A 21092-nucleotide genomic window follows, 5' to 3' on the forward strand; every position below is an offset into this window, starting at 1 on the left:
GGCGGGAGCGGGCAGGGGCAGCGCCACCGCCACCGCCACCGCCGCCGGCGCGCTCGCACCCTCGCCCTCGCGCCCCCTCTCCGCCCCGACCCGCCCTCCCCGCGCGCCCGGCGGCCGCCTGCGCCGCACCATGCCCGCCGCCGGCGCCCCCCGCGCCCTGCCCGGCCGCTCGCCGTAGCCCGAGCCGCCCGCGGCCGCGCGGAGCCCGGAGCTGCCCGCCCGCGCCCCGGACGCGGGTCTATGGGAAGTTCGGGGACTTGACAGCCGCCGCCGCCGCAGGTACGTCCCGCCCGAAGTTCTTTGTTTCGCGGGGCTCCGCACCCGGGAGCCCGCTCCGGCGGCCGCGCCCGCGCCTCCGGGTCGACAGGGGGGGGTCCCCGATGGGGGGGCGCGGGAGGAACTGAATATGGCTGTCTAAAGGCGCCCAGATTTCGGGAGCAGCGGGTAAGGCGTCGGAGCGAGTGTTCCCTTCGCCCCCTTCTGCTCCCCTTCCCAGCGTCTGACTCGGCGGCCATCGGAGACGGACTGGAGAATTTCACCTCCCGAAGTTGGGGCGGGGGGGGGGGTGAAGAAGTTTGCAGCAGCCGCGGCGACGGCGCCCCAAGCCCCCACTCCCCACGCCGAGGGCTTAAAGGAACTCCGCTAGCCCCCGGGGCCCCGGCGCCCGCCTTCGCACTGTTGCATCCCTCCCCCGGGGGGCCGGGCGCGGAAGGCGGCGGGCGGCGAGGTGGGTGCGCGCGGGGAGCGCCGCGGCGGGGGCTTCCTCCAGCCTGCGCTTCTCATCCGAGGGAGGCGCGCCTCCGTCCTGAGAGAGGAAAAGTGAAAGCTGTACCATCTGTGGATGATTTGGGATTCTTTCATTTCTTTTCTTTTCCAGGGACAGCATTAAAAAAAAAAAAAAAAAAGAATAAAAGAAAGAAAAAAAGAAAACGAAAGAAAAGCACTAGAAGCTGCAGGGAGGGAGCGGTGGAAGTTGGGCGGGGGGGTAACCGTGGCCCCTGCAGTAATCATTTAAGAGGCCGCATTTTCACCGAGCAGAGTTGGGTATGAATCACTCTGCAGGGGACAGTTACTTTTTGGAGTTGCAGAGGGCACAGGGCCGGGAGGAGGTGGAGAGGGAATAAATATTTACCCAAACTTGGAGAGTTTGTGAAGCGACTTCTAAGCAGATTGCCAGATGCCGAAGCTCCACCGCACACCCAGGCCTTTTATCCTCCCCTGAACTTTGTGCTCACGTCCCTGATGACACCTCCTTTGGGAGATGCCATCCCGAGAGCAGCTGGACCCACGCTTCCCTTGCTGACCCCGTGTAGACAGAGTATGAAGGAGGCATCCTCCCCGCAGCTCCTCCCGCCCGCCCCCAGGGTCTCATCTCCCGGGTGTGCAGTCCCGAACAGACTCTGGCCTTGGGTACAGCGCTCGTGGCCCTCTGCCAGTTTATATGTACATATATTTATGTAAAACATTTTCTCCCAGCTCTCTGCCAGCTGTTCCACATTTTCCAGCTGCCATTTCAGTTTGAAATGATGGACTGTCCACATCTCCAAGTAAAAGAGCCCTTTAGTCGGAGGTATGGAGGGTCGGCCGCTGTGCAGAGACCTGCGCAGTGTGCCATTTGCCGGACTGGTTCTAGAAAACACTTTCTGCTCTCCTTTATCTTTCTTCCTTCTTCTCCCCAGTTCGTCTCCGCAGAGCCCTTTGCTGGAAATTCGCGGTAATTAGGCTTTTCCCTCCCAATGTGATTTTGGACAGAATTGAGATGTTTTTGAGATCCCTGAAATAAGTGTCTGGTGGAAATCAATTAACTTTTAAAAAGCGTTCCAGCGTGAGTGCCTTGGGCATGGCCGGTGTGGCCCTCTGCCATGGTCCTTTCTGTCTGTTCAAGGCAGGAACTATTCATGGTCCCCATGTTACACTTTTTGTGTTGTTTGAAGTCTTAGCATATTATAGACGGAAATCTTCAAGAATTGGCCTAAAGTATTAATTTTGAGTATTTATGTAATTGCTCTGTAATTTGAATAGGTGCCTTATTGATTGATTCCTGTAATTATTTCATTTAGGTTTTAAATTAAAAATTAATAATGGTCTGACAGTTTCTTAATTACATGTGTCAAGATTATTTTGAAGGAGGAAAATGCTATGTTTCAAAGTAGTGAAATAACCTCAGAATCGCTTCGTCTTTCTGAAGCAGAACGGTATTTCAGTTGAGGGGCTTTATTAAAGCAGTGGAGATTGGCTTTACTACGTAAACTGTGTGAAGTATCTAAAGAATTTGTTTATGTTAGGAAATATTGGTCTTAACCTGGTACACAAACACTTTGGCCAGTTGGACTAGAGTCAGACCTGAAACAAACATGAACTAACATTTAAATTAGTTGTAATAGCATACTTATAGGGAGAAGAGGTTTATTTTATACTAAAAGCTATTTAATTAGAAACTGCCTGCCTAAGGGGAGATCCTTTCAGGGTATATGATTCTTGAAGTCAGCCTAGGGAAGCTTTGGTTTCAGATGCCTGAGTAGGTCCAATGTGAGAGGTGTCCAGTGAAATTTCACACACGCAGAAGCACTTTAAACGGTATAGATTGTATTGTTATGAAAGGCTAGTAGATTCAACTCAGATACCTACCACTTCCCGGTACCTTTAACATGTTTGTGTTCCTTGATTGAACCCTGACATAAACACATTTTTCCAGTATGTCGAAATTGCAAAGGACTACAGACAGAAATGAGAAAATTCAGTACTGATGAAAAATGACTCTGGTGAATTATTTCATTACTTATTTAATGAAAGAGTCATTAATTTATCAGTTTGATGCCCAAGCCTAAAAGTTGAACTTTCCTTTGTTTCTTGGCCAGTTTTCTTAATTACCTGCATGCTGTAAGGGTTTCAGACTTCCTCTGTGCTTTGCCATTTAGGGGTCCTTACAATCTATGTGAGGTATCCTGCTTACTGAGATTCCCCTTGCCCCCCTTTTTTAAGGATAGGGTTTGGGAGTTTACGAAAGGAAACAATTTAATGATCATTGTGCCGTGCACTCACTTATATGGAGACAGTAATGTACTAAGAAAAACCAGTCTTGAAGGAAAAGTGAATCAGTGAGTCATGAAATCCTCAAGAAAACCTTAGTAATGGAATGTTAATGCTTTTAGACTATAGTAGATTATCTTAAAAGTCAGCCTTTTCTTCTTTATGCAATTGTTGTAAATCCCCAGCTAAAGAATTCTTTGAAGGAGGTTTTAGTTTTGCTGGCATCCGTATTCTATAGTCGGTCTGATTTGTTTTGGAAGATTCAAGAAATTTTCTGCCAACTTATATCATGAGAGTCAATTAAAATGCTGACATGACTGTAGAAGAAATTGTGCGTGCGTGTGTGTGTGTGTGTGTGTGTCTATTTCATTTGTTAAGCACAAGATTCCACTCTAATAATGACTTCAGGTTGTCTTTTCATTAAAGGCTACTAGAAGATGCTGCCCTTCACTTCCTGTTGTCATTTTTCCAGATGAAAATTGATTTGTTCTAGTTTCAAAGCAAATAAAGGGAGACAGAATAAACAACAACAGGGCAGGCAGGGGGAGCACCACAAACTTTTCTCAAGCACTTACAGTGTATTTTTCATCTCTACTTGTATTTGATGGGCCTGTGAAATAGAGCTGTAGACTGGCGAAGACTTTAAATGAAATTTCACACTTTGATGATTTTTTTTTTTAACTTTGATATATTGACAGCAAAAGGAGCTGCAAAGCTTTTTTATAACTTGAGCAGTAATGCCAAGCAGCAGTCAAACGTCTCTGTGCATTTGTGTTTAACTGCAGAAGAAAAACATGTCCGTGGGCAGTAGAGGTTCTTATCAACCCCCTAATCCCAGATCCCAGCAAACCTTGAGGGCATGCCTCAGATCTTGCTGAAATCACTGTAGACTCTCACAGTTTGCAGATTAAATATGCTATGTGTTCCTGGCTCCAATAACAGGTTTATGAGCTCACTAAGCTTCCTGTTTTAAGATCCTTTTCTTAAGTTTTTAGAAGCTGTTAAAGGCAATGCTTTAACAGTAAGTGGTACTTGTTAATTTAGAGACACTCTAGATATTTCATGCTCTCTTTCGAAATTGCCAAAATTATGATTTTTCCATCTAAGCGCTGGTTTTACAGGGTTATAAGGGAGGGGAGCCGTTGGGAAGAAATCGGATGTTAACTGTGTTGGCAAGTGTATTCGATTGCAAACCTTATGCGGTGTCTCAATTGTTTCAAGGCACTTTTCCTTCGCCTCGCCCCTTAAACTTAGACTTTTTCCACTTGTAATTCTAAATGCACTATATTTTAGTGCCACACTTCTTAGCTACTCATGACCACTTTCGGGTTTTTTTTTTTTTTTTCTTTAATGTGAAAGTGTTTTTTGTTCTGTGTGTGTATATTTCAACCCAACAAAACGTCCCAGAAAATCTATGGCTCTCTAAAGAAACTGAATGAACGGGCCATTACCTAGTTAATAAGGTGGCATTGGAACATTCCAGCCCCTCCTGAAAGGCAATATTGTGTTGAGCTCCACATATGCATCTGCAGTATCTGGAGTTGTGTCCTCACATTAGGGTGCTTTTGCATTTTGCATACGAAGTCATAATTAAAAAAGGAAAATACTCACATCATCGTCCAATGACATGTCACATAATTCCCAAGAGAACTCGAGCCAATTTTGTGCTTAAAGGTTATTCAATGAATGAAATTGTGAAAGCCCATTTGTCAAAGTACTGCATGGTTCCTGTTAGTTTTCAAGCCCCAAATTCATTGTCTGCCCGGCCGGCATCAGTCATCAGGGTATTAGCGCTGCCTTCAGGCCATGTGGCCCAGCACTTCTTCACACCATTATAGCCTTGAAAGTGTACTCTGTCGACTTGTAGAATTACTGCTCTGATTTCTGCTTGGCTGGGTTTGAGGTAAGTCCCCTCCCTACCTTCTAGCTGACTGTAATCCTTGCTTTCTTTTAAAGCTCCTTTCCAGAGATTTAGGGGAAAACTTTCTTAAGGGCCCTATTGGCATCACACTGTGGTTTCGTTGTGGCATGCAGTGTACATGTAAATTGTACCTGCAGTAAATTGGATTGATTGCTAGCCTCAAACAGCTAGTGGGCTTTTCTTTTCTTTACTTTTATTTTGGGGGGGGGTGATGGCATGTGTGTGTGTGTGTGTGTGTGTGTGTGTGTGTATGTGACGCAGGAGTATGTTTGAAACATCAGCATTTGTTGGTATATTTGGGTAATTTTTGTGCCACAAAATGAAATGAAATAATGGGAGATAAGTGTCCTTTTATTTAAATCTCTGTCTCTTGGAGTACCTTCAGAAGGCAGTGTGACATCTTATTTGTTTATTTTCATGTGGAAATCTGCAGCTTTAGCTACTTGGACTTTTGGGGGAGATTGCATAAAACACCTAACAATATTCCAGAGTGCTGTACATTACAAACTATGGATTTTTACAAAAAGAGACTGAAAACTCACAGTTCAGATGAAAGCTAATTCTCAAACTGTTGTAAGGAAGGAATGAAGCAGTTAAACCAAATTCTCGATTTCAGCTTGTGGTATTTTAGAAAAGAATAATTCAGTCTCAAGGGAGTTACCTGTGTGTCGAGGAACCTCAGGCAGCAGCTCAAGAATGAAGCCTTAATGAACTAAGATGTATGGAAATCTGAATGGAGTGTGGACCAAGCCACGCCACTTCAGGACAACATCTGCTGTTTGAACTGTGAGATTCAAATGAAATTCCACACCAGGGCATTTCACTGGGAGGGTGCATTGTTTGGTATAGTTTGCATTGGTGGTTTTGTACATGATTGGTGGGCAGGGGCCAAAAAGTAAGACAGCTGAAGAATTCTGCAAAGTTTATAGGCTGAGTGGACCAGGGGGTAATTGTTACTGAATAAGCCCTGATTAAAAATCCTTAAATTATGAAAAATGTGCTTTTCAAATTGCAGTTAAGATTCAAGAATCCCCAGTTTAAAAATTGGGAGGATGAAGTATGATGAACAGTACCAGACAAAAAAAATAAGTACCTTTGGGAGATCTCCAGCTGATTTTAACACCCAGCGGATATTGGTCTCATATTTGTGATGGTTTAAAAGTATATTCCTCTTCATAGAACATGTATTCTACTCTCTTAAGCTTGATTGTAAAGGCACACCTGATTCTAGGAACCAAAAGTTATAGAAGTTCTCTAAGAAGGATTTTTAAATTTAGGGATTTTTTTCTTCTGAAAATATGTGAAAACTTTTAATTCCTGTACACCTTCGGGAAGTGAGACAAGGGTCACCTTTGATCAGTCATGCTGTTTTCGTGATATACGTAGGTTTAAGGGAAATGCAGTTTTCATGAGCTTAGCGGATCTATAGACCGATAACTGACTTATAGATCTCCTTTTCTGTCTGAGGATTGTCTGTCTCCAGCAAGCCCACAGAAAGTCGGGGTGCCAGCTCATTCCTTCATGGCACCTGCTATGCAGGGCACTTCCTGCAAAGCCTAACCAAAGTACACCGAACTGGTGTTTCATAATTTTTGCAAAACTCAGAAACAGTAACAAGTATTAAATAGAGACCTTTACTCTTCAAATGTTTCTCATGAAGTCCTCCTGGCAGCAGAGAAAGTCAGAGTAGCTGATGATCTTTCCTTTTAAATACACATGGCAGAAAAGTAAAACTGGCACACAAAATGTAATTTGTGATTTTAACGCTAGTAGCAATGATGACTTCACGTCAAATATGCTTTTCAGTAGTTGAAGTTAAATATATGGGTTTCTTAAAAGTTGAGATGTAGTTAATCTACTAAAACGAAACTCAGTCCATAGCCAGGTAACTATTGCCCCTTAGAGTAATTCCATTCCCTTTTCGAGGGACATCTGTCATGAATACTGTTTATGTGAGATTAGGAGCTTCAGAAACTGGGAAAGAAAGATCCGAAAACAATAGGCAGCAGATTTGGGGAACCCTCTAGGCTATGAAAGACCATTTTTGGCAACTTGAACAGATAGGAGCTTTCTTACTTGCAGTTACGGCTTTAGGCTTTCCTAATTATGGGGGGGGGGGGGAGAATCACATGTAAAGGTAAAATAATTGCACATTTAAAAATACTATAGTTAAAAATTCATGAAGATTTCATTAAGAACTTCTGGAGTTGAGCTTGCAGGAAAGAAAGGCAATGCAGGCAGGGGAGGGAGAGGAAGCCTTAGGAATCTTGGGAACTGGGAACTGTTGGTGTGTCACAGAGGTTATGCATATCTAATTGATTTTAAGTTCAGAAAGGTATTTCGAGCACCAGGAAGCATCAACATTACCAACCTATACGAGGTTTTCTATAAAGCATGATTACATGGAATCCACTGAAATGTTTCAAATTCCCTAAATTTTGCTCATGGAAACTCATGCTATTTCTCACTTCCAGAATTGCTCAAAAGTTAAAATCAGCATTAGTTTGTGCTTCTTGATTTAAAAAAAAAAACTTTTCCTAGAGCAGTCATGTTCTTTAGGAACTGAATTTTAATGCTGCAGGAAGGTATAACTATTTAATAGGAATTTTACCTAAACGGTTGCTCTCAGACTGGCGTCTTGAAGGAGCAGGTAATCTGCTAGTAAGTAATACAGTGTGAGAGAAATGTCACTTTTCAGTGTTATGGTGGCAGCTCCTTAGAAATCCTTACACAGGCTAGTTCTTCTGGATTTTTGAAATATTAGCATATGAGGAAGATCATTCAGCTTGTAAATATACGGGCAGGTGTAAGTAAAGGTACTTTCTCTGGAGGAAAGTCTTATTCCTCTTGAGCAAAGAGTTCCCTGGGTTGCAGAGAATCATTTCTCACTTAAGGCCTAATCGCCATGCTGTTCAAAGTGCTGCCCTTCCTCCTGGAATGCCTCTTTTTTCTGATCCCTCCTTGGCAATAGCTGTTTTAACCCATCAGAAACTGATCAGGTTGCCACAAATCAGGCTTTTAACTTAGTTGTTTTAAATCTTTAAATGCATTAAGAAAAAAAAAAAAGGAAAACCCAAATTCAGGCCACTGAAAAATAAACGAGCTGGATTAGGGAAATAAATGAAGTAGTCTGCTGTTCACAAAGGATGCATTATCAGTTTATACTGTTTCATTTCACCTTCGATTAGAAAGTCGTTTTATACAGTTCAAACATCATTTCAAACGTTGGTTTTAGCACTGGCGCTTCCTTTTGAACATTGTAAGGGTTTAACCCATCATGGAATCCTGCTTGTATGTGCATTCCCAGGGTTCACTGCAGAGATCTGCAAGGGGAAAGGCTGATTTTTGCACATGTTCCCAGAATTGTGATTGCTCACGCTCTCCATTTACTGTCTAAAGCCTCGTGGTTAAGGTTGAACTTTGGAACCCCGCTGAGGGCCCTCCTCCCCGAGAGCCCATGAGATGGGTCTGTGCCTACACCATTCACAACACCTAATCTATGTAGGGCAGCTGATGAACGAACAACATTTGGAACAGGGTTAAGAGCCGGTGAAGCAAGTTAGAAGTTTGGTGAAGTGACGCACACAGCCAGGGGTTTCCTGAAGACGTCAAGGGTTCCGCAGTGTTGGATTGTAGTGCCGCACAGAGGGTGTTGCCTTGCAAAGTGCCCGGAAAGTTGCCTCTCTCCGAATTCAGCCAGTGAAGCAGCCGTGTGACTGCATGCAGGGCGGCCACCGACCACTGTCTGCTGGAGATGCTGTCCAGTTGTGCCCAGAGTTTTCCAGTGCCTGGGGAGCCGGTGCCCGGGGTGATGCAGAGTGCAGAGGGCTGCTCCTTGGGCGGCGGAGGCCCTGCGGGGTTCCGATCGTCCGGCCCCTGCTCTGCGCTTTCCGCGGGGGCGCTGCCGGAGGGCGGATGCGAGCGGAGCCGGCCGATTCCGAGGAACCAGCGCTGCGCGGCCGGGCGCTCCGGGCTCGGGGCGCGGACCGGGAGCTGCGGCCGGGTCTGCCCGTGCCGGGGAGGGAGCAGACGGCCAGGCGGGCGCCCCGGGGCCGCCGCTGCACCGACTGCGACCGCGCGCGGGGAGCGGGGCCCGCACGGCAACGCCGGGATCCCGGTGGCGGGGGGTGCGGCTGGGACGCGGGGACGCGGCCGAGGTGTGAAGACGCGGATCCTGGAACCGTGCGGGGAACAGAAGGGAAGCTGGCGTGGAAGCGCAGGATGCGAGCGCTCCCAGGCAGCACTGACCACAGCCCACTGCTTACTAAATGGAAAAAGAAACACACAAATGACAACTTATCTTTGCAAAGATGAAAGTTCTTGTTTTGTTTTGTTTTTGTATTTTTTAATTGCAGCTCCAAGTGGCCACTCTAAGGAGAGGGCCACCTGAGGCTTTGCAGGGGTGGGGTGGGGGAGTGCTGTTTCCAATGCAGGTCTTGCCCCCTCCCCGTCATTTCTCCAAATTGGTAATAAATGTTGCAGCTTTTCTTTGGCTGCCTTTCAAGTGGAGACATGCACTACAGCATCACCTGGTCAGTGGCTCCAGGATAGGATGTCTCGTTTGGTAGGAGGTTGATGCAAGTTCAGATTTATAATCTAGAAAGGAGAGACCCTCCTGTGGGCAGGTTGCTAGTAGGAGAGGGATTAGTTTTAAAAGAGGGTCCGGAATTAATTGTGCCCTGGGTTTAGGCCTCGGGAAAATTACAGAAGGATCAGGGACAGCTGAATGGGGAAAAGCCATGACTGTTTGCTTTCAAGAAGGCGTTTTCATTCGTGCATTTACCTATGAAACGTCAGGCTTTAGCAGGCCTATTAGAGCAGTTTTTCTTGGTTGCAGGGTTTTTTTTTTGTTTTTGTTTTTTCCCCATATACCCAAGCTGCTGGGACTCAAACAACAGCTACAAATAGTTTTTCTTTTTTCTCTTTTTTTATAAGCATATAAAGTCAAGGGGCATGCCAGCAAATCTTGCATGTAATGTTGCAGTGGTGAAAAGGACTGAGGGAGAACAGTTTGGCCCTGTAAGAAAAGGAGCAGGGTCTAAAAGTCTCATTTCATTCACATCTGAAAACCAGTGGCATGTTTTCCTCAGAGAAAGATCTTTGAAGTGAAGCAGAACTGAAAAGTTTTCCTTGAGAGTTACGTTCTAAATAAATTATACTTTATTATTTAAGAAACGCCAGGTTTTATAAGGAGTCCTATAGGCTACGGCCCTAGTTATGTAAGTTTTAGGATTCCATCAGGAATTTTTACTGGTCACTTCTGTACCTCATGCTTTCCTGTATCAACTCAGGACTGAGTTTCCCAACTCGGCTGAATAGTCTATGAAAAAATTGCCACCCCAGCTAGAAGCAGGCGCTCTTTTCTGCTCCGTAATTCTTGGTGCAGAGTTTTGCTGAGGTGTGAGAGTCTAGAATGTTAAAACTTTCTCCTTTAGGGCTTCCCTGGTGGCGCAGTGGTTAAGAATCCGCCTGCCAATGCAGGGGACATGGGTTCGAGCTCTGGTCCGGGAAGATCCCACATGCCGCAGAGCAACTAAGTCCGTGTGCCACAACTACTGAGCCCGTGTGCCACAACTACTGAGCCCACATGCCTAGAGCCCGTGCTCCGCGGCAAGAGAAGCCACCGCAATGAAAAGCCTGCGCACTGCAATGAAGACCCAAGAAGCCAAAAGTAAATAAATAAATAAATTTATTTAAAAAAAACCCAACTTTCTCCATTGTAACTAACAGGGACAAAGTTGGGTTTTCATCAGTAAAATAAGCTGATATAATTTATAGGGATGTACAGGAAGCAGATGTCTGCCTTGGCAAGTTGCCATTTTTATAGCCTTGTTCCAAGCATAAACCACACTTTTAAATAATTAGTTACTAACTAATGAGATCCAAAAATAAGTTGTCAAAATAGAAGAAGGGGGTAGACTTTTGAGTGACCAAGGGTCTATTTTAAAAAAAAATCCATTTTGAACAGGGGGTGGGGGGAGGAATTAGTGTTCTCCAAGACCATTAATTAGTGCGATTTCAATCAGCGCCTGGGGCTTTACCTCTTCTCACTGAGCCTCTCTCTGGTGATGAGTATTTGGAGGGTTTTTATTGCTTTGTTAAAATGAAGTCTTTTGCTTGGGGGAAAAACCAACAACTCCACAAAAACCAAGTTTGTCAAGGAGCTTTGGTGACTTGTCTCCTCACTACTATTAATTAGTTCCCTCTCCTAAGGAAGAGACAAGAGTCCCATCTCTTCATGGTTTTTTTTTTCTTTCCCCCCTCTGGTCCATTAGCTTGTTTCTGTGTCCAGTATTCGTAAACTCCATCCAGATTTGACCGGTAAAACTGTATTTGTGTTTTGAGGGAAACAATTATAGTAAGTGCCCCTTTTTCTCCAAAATGGTTGAGAATGGAGTGTTTTGATTAATTAAATATTCCTATTAAAGTTTTTAGTTTTGATATAATTTGCCAGTTTACAAAGAAACACTGGCTCTAAAAGAAAAGAGATGTAGCTAAATCTATGGCAATTAAGATTTAAGACACTACTGAATTGTCTGGGTCATGGGATCATTGCTGGATCGCTTATTACTCAGTAAATATTCTTACAGGTATGAGGTGCTGGGTGGATAGCCCGGCCTTTGGAGTTTAGGGTCTGGAGGGGAAGATGGACATTCAACAAAGATTCCCGACCGATGCAGAGTTCATTATTGGGATGGCAGTTGGGATAGGCTCTTTTGAGCTGTTGGAATTCAGTACTTCATTCATTAGTTCATCCAATCTGCCAAGACTTAAATGAGGACCACCTACAGTATGGGTACAGAGCAGCAAACAAAAAATATGTAGAGCAGTTGTCTGCGAGCTTCATTGAGACTGATAGTCACCAGTGCTGGTTCAAATAAAGGTTCCAGGGACCACCTCAAAGACATCAGGGGTTGGACCTGCAACTCTGAATGTTTGCAAGCACTGAAACAAGGCTCATTCAGGTGGCTTTTGTACCACGCTGAGAAACAGTGCCATGGAACGGGTTGAATTGTTCTTGTGGCATGCTTTAAAAATGATATTTAAGTCAGTTTGGGGGGATCATGCAAAAAATTTAAAGAATCATTCTGAGATTGGTAGAGCTAGAAGGGATGGTTGAGAATTTCTCCTTCAAGGGTTCTTTATCTGGTTTGGACGGCCTGTGATCCCTTGGAAATCAAATGGACAGTTTTTTGTGCGCTTAAGGGGATTCTGCGGGAAGAAGTTCCGTAAGTTTTAACATATTCTTAAAGAGGACTGGACACCCCCCCACTCCCACCCCCAAGGTGAAGTCCCACTGTGTGACACTGTCATGTGACAGATGAGGAAACTGAGGCACTGGACAACTCCAGGGGGTGCCAATCAGGCCCTCCCGTGTGGACTTGTGTACGGTGGCAGCCTTGAGAAAAGAAGGTCTATATTCCTTCACTGTTGTGATCTATGGGGGCTCTTTGAGGGATGTTTCTGAATTCGGAGTGGATCTTATAATTGATATGTACATTTAACCTAGGGCGTCTTTTTGTCTTTTTTATTCTAGAAAAGCCGTTCTTAAATAACTTGTGTGTTTTACAATGAATGCCACTGGATAATCAAGGAAAAGAAATGGAAGAGCTGGTGCTCCAGGGCCATGAGGCCTCTGGGCCTTCAGCTTTTCCAGTTACTTATCCCAGATTGCAGTTCCCTTGCAAGTTTGAGTTAAGGATGACTAAAAATCTTCCGTCTGGTACTTTAACTCTTTTAGTCTGTGAAGCACTTGCTTGTTTTATTTCTCTAATCCTTGTTTTGATGGAACACGGTGGCTTACGCTAAATGTAGAAAATAGGCAGGTGACTCCACGGAAGAAATGCCCACAATCTAGACAGCTTGAGGGAAACATGGTAGAGAGGAGACTTGTCATCTTCTCTTGTATTCTTTGTAGGTGTAGATCATGACTGCCAAAAAAGAACATGAACCAAACAGAGTGAAAATTGATGAATGACGAGTTAGGGCGATTATCACATGAATGAAGCTGGTGAAAGACAGAGTAACTGCCCTTGCCTTTAGCTGAGTTTTAATATTTCTTAAGTGGTTCCAGCCTTTGCTGTGGGTGATCTTTTGCCTTTTCCTGTGGGATCCAGAGTGTGTTGTTCTATCACCTTTGTTTGTTTTAAAAATGTAACTTAAATGAATGGAAATGTTCTACTGTTTTAAGAAAGCTTAAAGAGTATGGTTTTCCTGAAAGAATTAGGTTTAAGAGGCGTGTTGCGATTCACATATCTTGGTGAGGGAAGCAAAATCATTGACCAGAATCCTCTGATTCAGAATTTTGAGTTGGGCTTGGATGGGAGAAATTGTCGGTCACTCTTTAAAACATCTAATTAATAACGAAAAAACTTCCCTGGCTTGGAAAGTTGTCCTACTGCCCCTTCTTAGAAAATCGGCCACCTTCTTATAAATGTCAGAGACATTTGTAGATGTGGCTTGAAGGAGTAATGTGACACTTAGATTTCTCGCCGTAAACACAGCTGAAAATGGAGATATTCAGACCATTTAATAACAAATGCCCAGTAGGATTTTGGGAAAAGTCCCACATTATGGACAAGTCCCTTTCTCCTCCTTTTGCACGTGTAGACAGAATTCTCCTGGCTTGTTACTAGGACTTTGAGGCCTTTTTGCAAGAAAGCCTGCGGGTAAGGGGCTTCCAGATTTTGAATTGGCTGATGCTCTGGGCACCTCCTCAGGTGACAAGTGAAGTGGCCTTCGGAGTGGGATTCCCTTTTTCCCCTTCTTATTTGAAATTGATGGCGCTGCTGTTTTTTCAGGGGTTCCTGGTCGCCCAGAGCTGAAGTAATGAGAAGGCGTCATGGAGGCCCAGTCCCAGAGCTCCACGACCACAGAGAAGAAGAAAGTGGAGAATTCCATAGTGAAATGCTCCACTCGACCAGATGTCAGCGAGAAAGCCGTGGCCTCCAGCACCACTTCCAATGGTGAGCGGCCACGGGGATTACCAGCAGTCAAGCCTACAGTCCTTTTCTGTGCTCTGCATTCCTTGCGAGTTGAGCTTTTGCACCTGGACCCGTGTTTGTTCTCTGAGAGCTGAAGAGCGCAGATGGAGGTGGAGGTCGGGGTGCGGGCTCGGGCTGGGCAGGCTTTAGCCATCTCTGTTTTGGCGCTGAAACGACACGTTTTCTTCCAAATTTGCTAATTCGAGATGTAAATGTGATAGGTTATTTATTATAGGAAGTTCCTGTTTTGGCGTTTTGGAAATCATCTTGATGAGTCTGGCTGGGGTTCAAAATACTTTGCATTTCACATGGAAAGTCTCCACTCGTCGGGATAATTAGTTATCAGTTATTACAAAAGACACAAGAGTTGCCTTGTCCAAATTAGTGATAAGGTCCCCTCCAGACCCCAAACCCTAAGGAGTCCGCTCTAAAGGATTTTAAAAGTTGTTAACGGTTGAGCCTCATCTAGTTTCTGAGTTGCAGGTTTTGCTGTTGGCGTAGAAAAATTTAACGTCCTTAATTTGTGTTTAGAGATACAGAAAGCCAACTGTTTTATATGCTGTATGTTTTAATATTTTAAGCAAAGTGTTGAGAGGCATTTCAATTCAAGCATGGAGCACTGAAAATAAATTCCAGAGCCTCCTCTGGTAAAAACAGACTGAATAAGTTAAGAGTAACCTTCACTTCCTTTCCCTGCCTTTCGGCTCTTGAAGGCCATCAGCGCCTTGGCTTTTTGTAGATTTCATAGCCACCCCTTGCCTCTGTGAATCGCTCTCTGCTTTGCCATGTGCCCTTAGGAAGAATGGGCTGGTCCCAGTCCTGGACGCTGCCTACCTGGGTACAAGGATTTGCATCTGCTGAGCTCCCTCCCTCCCTGTGCATTTATATTTTATTTATTCCAAAAAGATTTGACTAGGTTGATTTCCAATTCTTTACATACAATGGGAGAGTCAGAATCTGCTTTGGAAGGTAACAGCCCAGAAGTGTAGGCTGTGAGGGCAGACATGCAGTAAAAAGCTGCACCTTCCTGTCTGAACTGTGGCACTGCCTGGCCCTGCTCTCTGTGCCCAACCTGGTCGACAGTGTGTGCCGCTCACTTTTCTCCTTCCCCGATGTCACCAGTGCGCACTGCTGGCTTGACCGGGCCAGGGGAGGGGGCTGGCATTAAACCTTTCGGCTAATGAGTCCCATTTTGAATGGATCCTTAAGGGAGATCTATTTATGTCTGAGTTAAAATAATGAATTTACTTTACATACATTCGAAACTGTATTTCTCTCTTGATTCGTGGTCTTTCAAGTCAGGACTAGAGCTTATTTTAATAGAGCCAGATTTTTGCATTATTCCCGTGATGAGGTTTTAGAAGGCATATTTTCTCCTTAAAAAAGCATGCTGTGGCCCTTGTTTCTTTTCTCTGGAATTTGTAAAAATTAGACACGTCTCTTATTTCAGAAATAGAATCAGTCTATGCCATGTAGGTGATTTGGTAATTTTAATAGCAAATTTGTAGGAATAATCACTTTCTGGATATCACGCTTCATGAAACATCAATGTTGGGTGATTTTTATAGCGGTGAGTGTGAGTGTGTGTGAATGAGTGAGCGTGTGTGTAAGTGTGTGCGTGAGAACGGGCCGCACCACATGGAGCCTCTATAAACCACGGTCCTTTCTGTGAATTTCAGCAGAGTAACAGTAGCGATCTGTCCTTATGAAGGTGCTGCCACTTTGGTGATTCCGGCCCCTGGACACATGCTGGGCAGGTTTTTGGTGCTCTTGCATTTGTCTGGAGCTACTCTGACCATAAGTTCTGCCCATTAACCTGCTTAAGGTGACCAGGAACAGAACTAACTAACTAATCAGCCCAGCAGCCAGGAAGCCACCGGGGATCAGTATCCAGGGAAGAAACAGTCATGGTTTATAAAAGTTAGTCCTTGAGTCTGAAATAACCACAGAACTGACTCCGAAACCGAACTCCATGGGCTTCCCACCCTGATCAGCCTGGGTCCTTGAAGCACCTCCTAAATGGGTGTAAGACACGTCCTGTCTTGGGGCAAAACCTCATTAGTCAGGTTTGCAGGGCTCCTGCGTGAATGATAGCTGTCCTAGAATCCTGTGAGCTCTGACCACTTTTTCAGTGTTCTATTTCTTGTAAGAGATTGACTCCTTTTTGTTTTGGAATAACATAAAGAGCCAACCAAATAAAGGAAAGTGGAAGTGGTGTATTTGAAATATCAATGGCAATCCTGCTGGAAGATTCCAGGAAAACCAGCAAACAAGTTTAAAGATGGGAAAAATTGAGACAAAGGAAAATAAACTTTTTTCTTTGTGATTGCTTTACATAAGCAATGCTAATAATTGTAATGATTTTTTTTTACAAAGTCCTCTGCAGGATTCATCTAACTAGTTCAGAGCCTCTTTATGGCCCCAGGATCATGCTTAGGAGGGTGTGGAATGGCCCGAATTCTTTGTTCTGCCAGCTTCTACCTGGTGGCACGCTGCCCTTTGCTCTCAGCTCTGGTCACACGGCTAGTCTGGGGGCTTTGGTCTGTGGTTTGGTTTGGGTTTAAGAGCTGGTGTGGGCAGGCTTTCAAAGGTTGGTATACTGTCGTTGGTATGGTCATCCATCCGTCTGTCTATTCTGTCTGTCTCCCGTTCTGTCTTTTCTCTGCAAACATTTCAGAAGTGCTTGGATACCTCCACTGAGGCTCTTCACAAAAAGGAAATGAAAATTACTTGGATCCTATAATAGGTAGTACCAATTGCTACTGTTCCCAGGGGGTTCTTAGGCTTTCCTTACAAAGTTCTGCAATTCAGAGACTTGGAAATGAACAATGAAAACTGAGTTCGGCACCAAGATACATTACGGGTGTAACCTGTGTATTTCTTCTCCCATCCACAATTTCAAGATTAAAATAAAACAAACAAAAACGTTTTGCTATTGATGCTGTGTTAGGTTGACTTAATTAACTTTTCCAGCCATTATGTGCTGCAATTTGTTCCTGATTGTGAGCCTTCCAGCCAAACCATACACATTCCATTCCTCTGCATGTCCTTACAGATCTGTCTTCTTACTTTTCTCAGCTGAGTATCTACTCCTAGAATAACAGTCATACAGAGTTTTGTTTAAACGCACACATACACACGAACCAAAATGTATGGTTCAAAAACCTTGAACAACATTTTAAGGAAGGATTTGCCTTTTAACATTGAAATTTAAAATAACACAAATGAAAAACTGCTCTAAATCTTCTATGGATAAAACACAGCCAAATTGATTTTTGTAACATTTAAGAACCTGTATCAACATATGAAGCATTCAGTATACTCACTCAGGAACCACAATGTTTGCTTCATGTGTTATAGTTTGATTTTAAGCTCTAGTGTTATTATTAAACATAAATGACAAAAGAGAAGACATTCAGTTTTCTGAATATTTGTTCAGTGCAATTGACATGTAAATGATCATTTTTGGCGTCCAAGATGGTGTCTTTCACATATAAAGTGTGCATTCATATATTAGGTGTCATTGTTTACTTAAAAATCTCAAATCTGTTAATATGCTAGTACCTTAAGTAAAATGCCTTAATGATCTGTTTTTTTCAGGTATGGATTCATTACTTTCCAAGCTACATATTGAGTTTTGTAAATAATAGACATTTTTTAATCTAGGTGTTCCAATGTATTAAACATTCTCATTGTCCTATAAAATTTCCTTTAATGACTTGCAAATACTGACTTTTCAATGTGAAGTGTTTTATTTCATTTTTGGCCTATGATTTTTTTTAAAGGAGTAATCTGATATTTCTTATTAACGTACCACTCTGCTTTAAAAAAGAAAGCAGCTAATAATAAGCATATGTAGGTCCTGGTTTGGGGATCTTTTATCAGATCTGATAGTTATTGGGAACATACCTTAAAGTGATAGAAAGCAGAAATTATCTTAATGGTGATGCAATATGAAACCAAAGTTGATAGATTAATAATGGAGAGGAAGTTCCCTGTTCACTTTGATTCTTTCAAAAGGAGGGCTTGGTTCTCCTCTGCTTAAAAAAAAATTCTTTGAGGTTTCTAAGGGGAAAGTGTTGTGGTTTGCAAATATGTAGGAGATACTTTTTTTTTTTAATTTTAACTTTTGGTCACTTCCTGGCCTTGTGATTTTCTTTCAAACTGTCCAATAACTCCTATGAGTGTTAATCAGGATATCTGTTGGTCTCCTGGCTGGGAATAAGATGGCTCAGAATTTTGTTAAGAGTTGGGAATTCATCAGCTGTTCACCACCAAGATCTCTTGGCTCTTTTTGTCCTTTTTTATGGTAAGAGTTTATGTACCTAATTCTGCTCAGAAGTGGGTGGACAGTTCACACCAGAAAGCCTGTAGGTTGTGAGTTTTAGGTTTCCTGTCCCTTTAGATGTTCAATCCCTTCTTTCTTGGCCACATCCCGTTTCCTAGTACATGACAGATGGACAGATGGATGGAAAGGACTTTCAGATAACGTGGTTTCACATTGTAGGGTGTTGGATAGGAGCACCCCTGGGGTTTGGGTTGAAAGTTTGGGCTGAGTTCTGGCAACAACAAGGACTAGCTTGGTGCGTGTGGGCAAATTCACTTCTCAAAGTCTCAATTTCCTCATCTGTTTAGCAAGATATTAATTAGACCCACTTCACAGGATCTTCAGGAGGATTAACTGAGGCAATGCCTGTACCTTTCTGGTAGGACTGCACACAGTAAGAGCTTAGCAAAATACCAGCCATTGTTATTAAGACAAAGCATGGGGATGAGTTAAATGTTATGAATCCAAAACAAAACGATTGTGTTTTCTTGAAAATACACATAGGTTTTGAAATTAAGGGGAAAACGTTTGACAAAAGTAATTTTAAATTTGCTGGACTCTGTCTGAAAAATAGTTCAAGGTGTTTCACAAAGCCCCCAAATGACCGAGTTTAAACATCTTAAGGAAGAACTATTTAAAAAAAATTTTTTTCTCTACCTTCCTTCCAAGCCAGAAAATAGGGAAGGCCATTTTGAGAAAATTTATTTTGATTTCTTTAACCTTGAAAACTACCATTGATTATATGTCTTAACATTAGAAACAGCATATGGTACATCCCTTTTCTTGAGTCTTTTTTTGGGGTAAACTGTTTCCTTTCAGGTTCGTGGTACCCATTTATAGGGTAGTTTGTGCTGCATTAAATTTTATGCTTTTTCAAAGAGCTTTCATGTTTTTAAGCCAACTAACTCATGGCAAATAATCTGATTCTCATAAGAGCCCTGACTCTTTCGAGCTCCAAACTCATGTGTTCCTTTACCTGGTAACCTCTGTCTTCTTGTTTTGGCTGAGTGTATCAGCTTCCCTGTGGTCACCCAGGCTTGAAACCCCACGGTCACCTTTGACCCCTTCCAACCTCCGGCTTCCCGTGTCCTACCAGTTTTGAGGTCCTGGTAGATTTTCCTTTGTGATTATTCACCCACGTGTCCCTTTGGGCCACCCTACTGCACAATGCTATTTCAGACCTCACTACCTCATGCCTAGACAGGTAAAGTGACCTTCTCTCCAATCGCTCGGCCCTGATTCATGGAGTTGCTCCTGCCCAATTAATCTTTTTACGGTTATGCCACACCCCTACTCTAGAACCTTCAGTGATTCCCAGCTACTTATAAAATAAAGTTCAAAATCCTTCGCTTAATATTGAGTTATCTTCCGAAATCAGACCCTCTCCAATCAGTCTGCCTCTCCAATCTCTCCAATCTGATTAACTGCGACTGTGCTTTCCCATCTATAACCTGTGCTTTAGCCAATTTGAAGGGCTCCTTGCCTTCATTCACACTGCTCCCCCATAGAATGACCATTATTCTTAACATCGGTGCACGTTGCCTGTTTACCTTCTTCTCAAATGCGACTCTGCCCTCCATCTCTTTATCTTTCCGTATAATCTTGTGTCCTTTGGGGAGCTACCTAATAACACTTGGTTTGGGGAGGCTTATTTTATTTATTACTATTTTAATCAATAGACTATGTTTTAGAGAAGTTTTGGATTTACAGAAAAATTGATCAGAAAGTACAGAGAGTTCTTATATACCCCTTCCCCCCTCCCAGTTTCCCCTATTATTAACATTTTGTAATGGTGTAATACGTTTGTTATAATTGAGGAAGTAATATGGATACACGATGATTAACTACAGTCCATGGTTTCCATGAGGGTTCATTCTTTGTGTTGTGTGTCCTATGGGTTTTGACAAATATATAATGTCCTGTAGCTGCCATTATAGACTAGTTGCACCCCTAAAATTTCCCTGTGCCCCATTTATTCATCCCTCCCACCTTCCACATAACACTTGAAACTTTTCAACATAGCACCTGGTTTGTCTTTTCCCTGCCTCCACCTCACCCTCCTTTAGTATTTTGGGCTTGGAGGGCCCCAGCCTACAGTACACAGACCTGCCAGAACTTTCCTCGGCTCAGTGGGGAAGGGGGCATGTGCAGAACAGCAGTGGTGTGGATGCCAAGGTTCGACCCTGGCTCAGCCACTTTATCACTGTGTGATCTTGGGCTAATTACTTAACATCTCTGAGGCTGGCACAGTAAGTACTCAAACATGGTAGCTATTTTTAGGAATAGTAATAGCCTCTTCTGGATAAAATCTGGTAGGATTTAATATAGTGACACTTTTCATCTCACTCCTTTCAACACAACATCATTTGTTAATAATCTGTGCATGGTTAAGCTTGAATCTGATTGAGAGAGTTAGAGGGTGTTGGCTTACAGAAAATCCTTAAAACGTGGTGGTCATCAGGACCTAGCTTAACAGACAAGGAGATGATAGGAGATGGGAGCAGGAAACAGTACCTCAAATCACTGATCTTGAAATTGGCACAAGTTGGATTTAAAGAATCAAATTTTCAGGTCTACTCCTCATTCATAAATACACCTTCACATTATGGGATGAAGTCAGTAATTCTGTGCAAATGGGCTTCCCTGAGGGCAGGGCCGCTCTTTTCTCTTGCGTATAGCTATTGGATTTCTCCTCCGAAAGAACAATTCTTGGGTGCTCTGAGAAATCAGGAATAAATCTCCATCCCTTCTTGCCCCAGTTTTCCAGACTTGGGAGTGAAAAGAAGCCACAGCATTATGTGTTCAGCTTGTGGGAAGTTTCTGGGTTGCC

General features: G+C 43.4%; 1 protein-coding gene across 1 annotated transcript in view; it reads left to right on the forward strand.

The window, feature by feature from the left end:
• Positions 1–205: 205 nt before the first annotated feature.
• The window catches only part of GLI3 (GLI family zinc finger 3), a 283127-nt gene continuing 262240 nt past the window's right edge, over positions 206–21092 (forward strand). The window contains exons 1-2 of the mRNA XM_061197565.1: positions 206–279; positions 13753–13917. Coding sequence (XP_061053548.1) covers positions 13794–13917 — 124 coding nt within the window. The 5' untranslated portion in view covers positions 206–279; positions 13753–13793. The remainder of the gene's footprint in view (positions 280–13752; positions 13918–21092) is intronic.

Source organism: Eubalaena glacialis, chromosome 8 (assembly GCF_028564815.1).
Source record: "Eubalaena glacialis isolate mEubGla1 chromosome 8, mEubGla1.1.hap2.+ XY, whole genome shotgun sequence".
In the NCBI taxonomy this organism is placed as follows: domain Eukaryota; kingdom Metazoa; phylum Chordata; class Mammalia; order Artiodactyla; family Balaenidae; genus Eubalaena; species Eubalaena glacialis.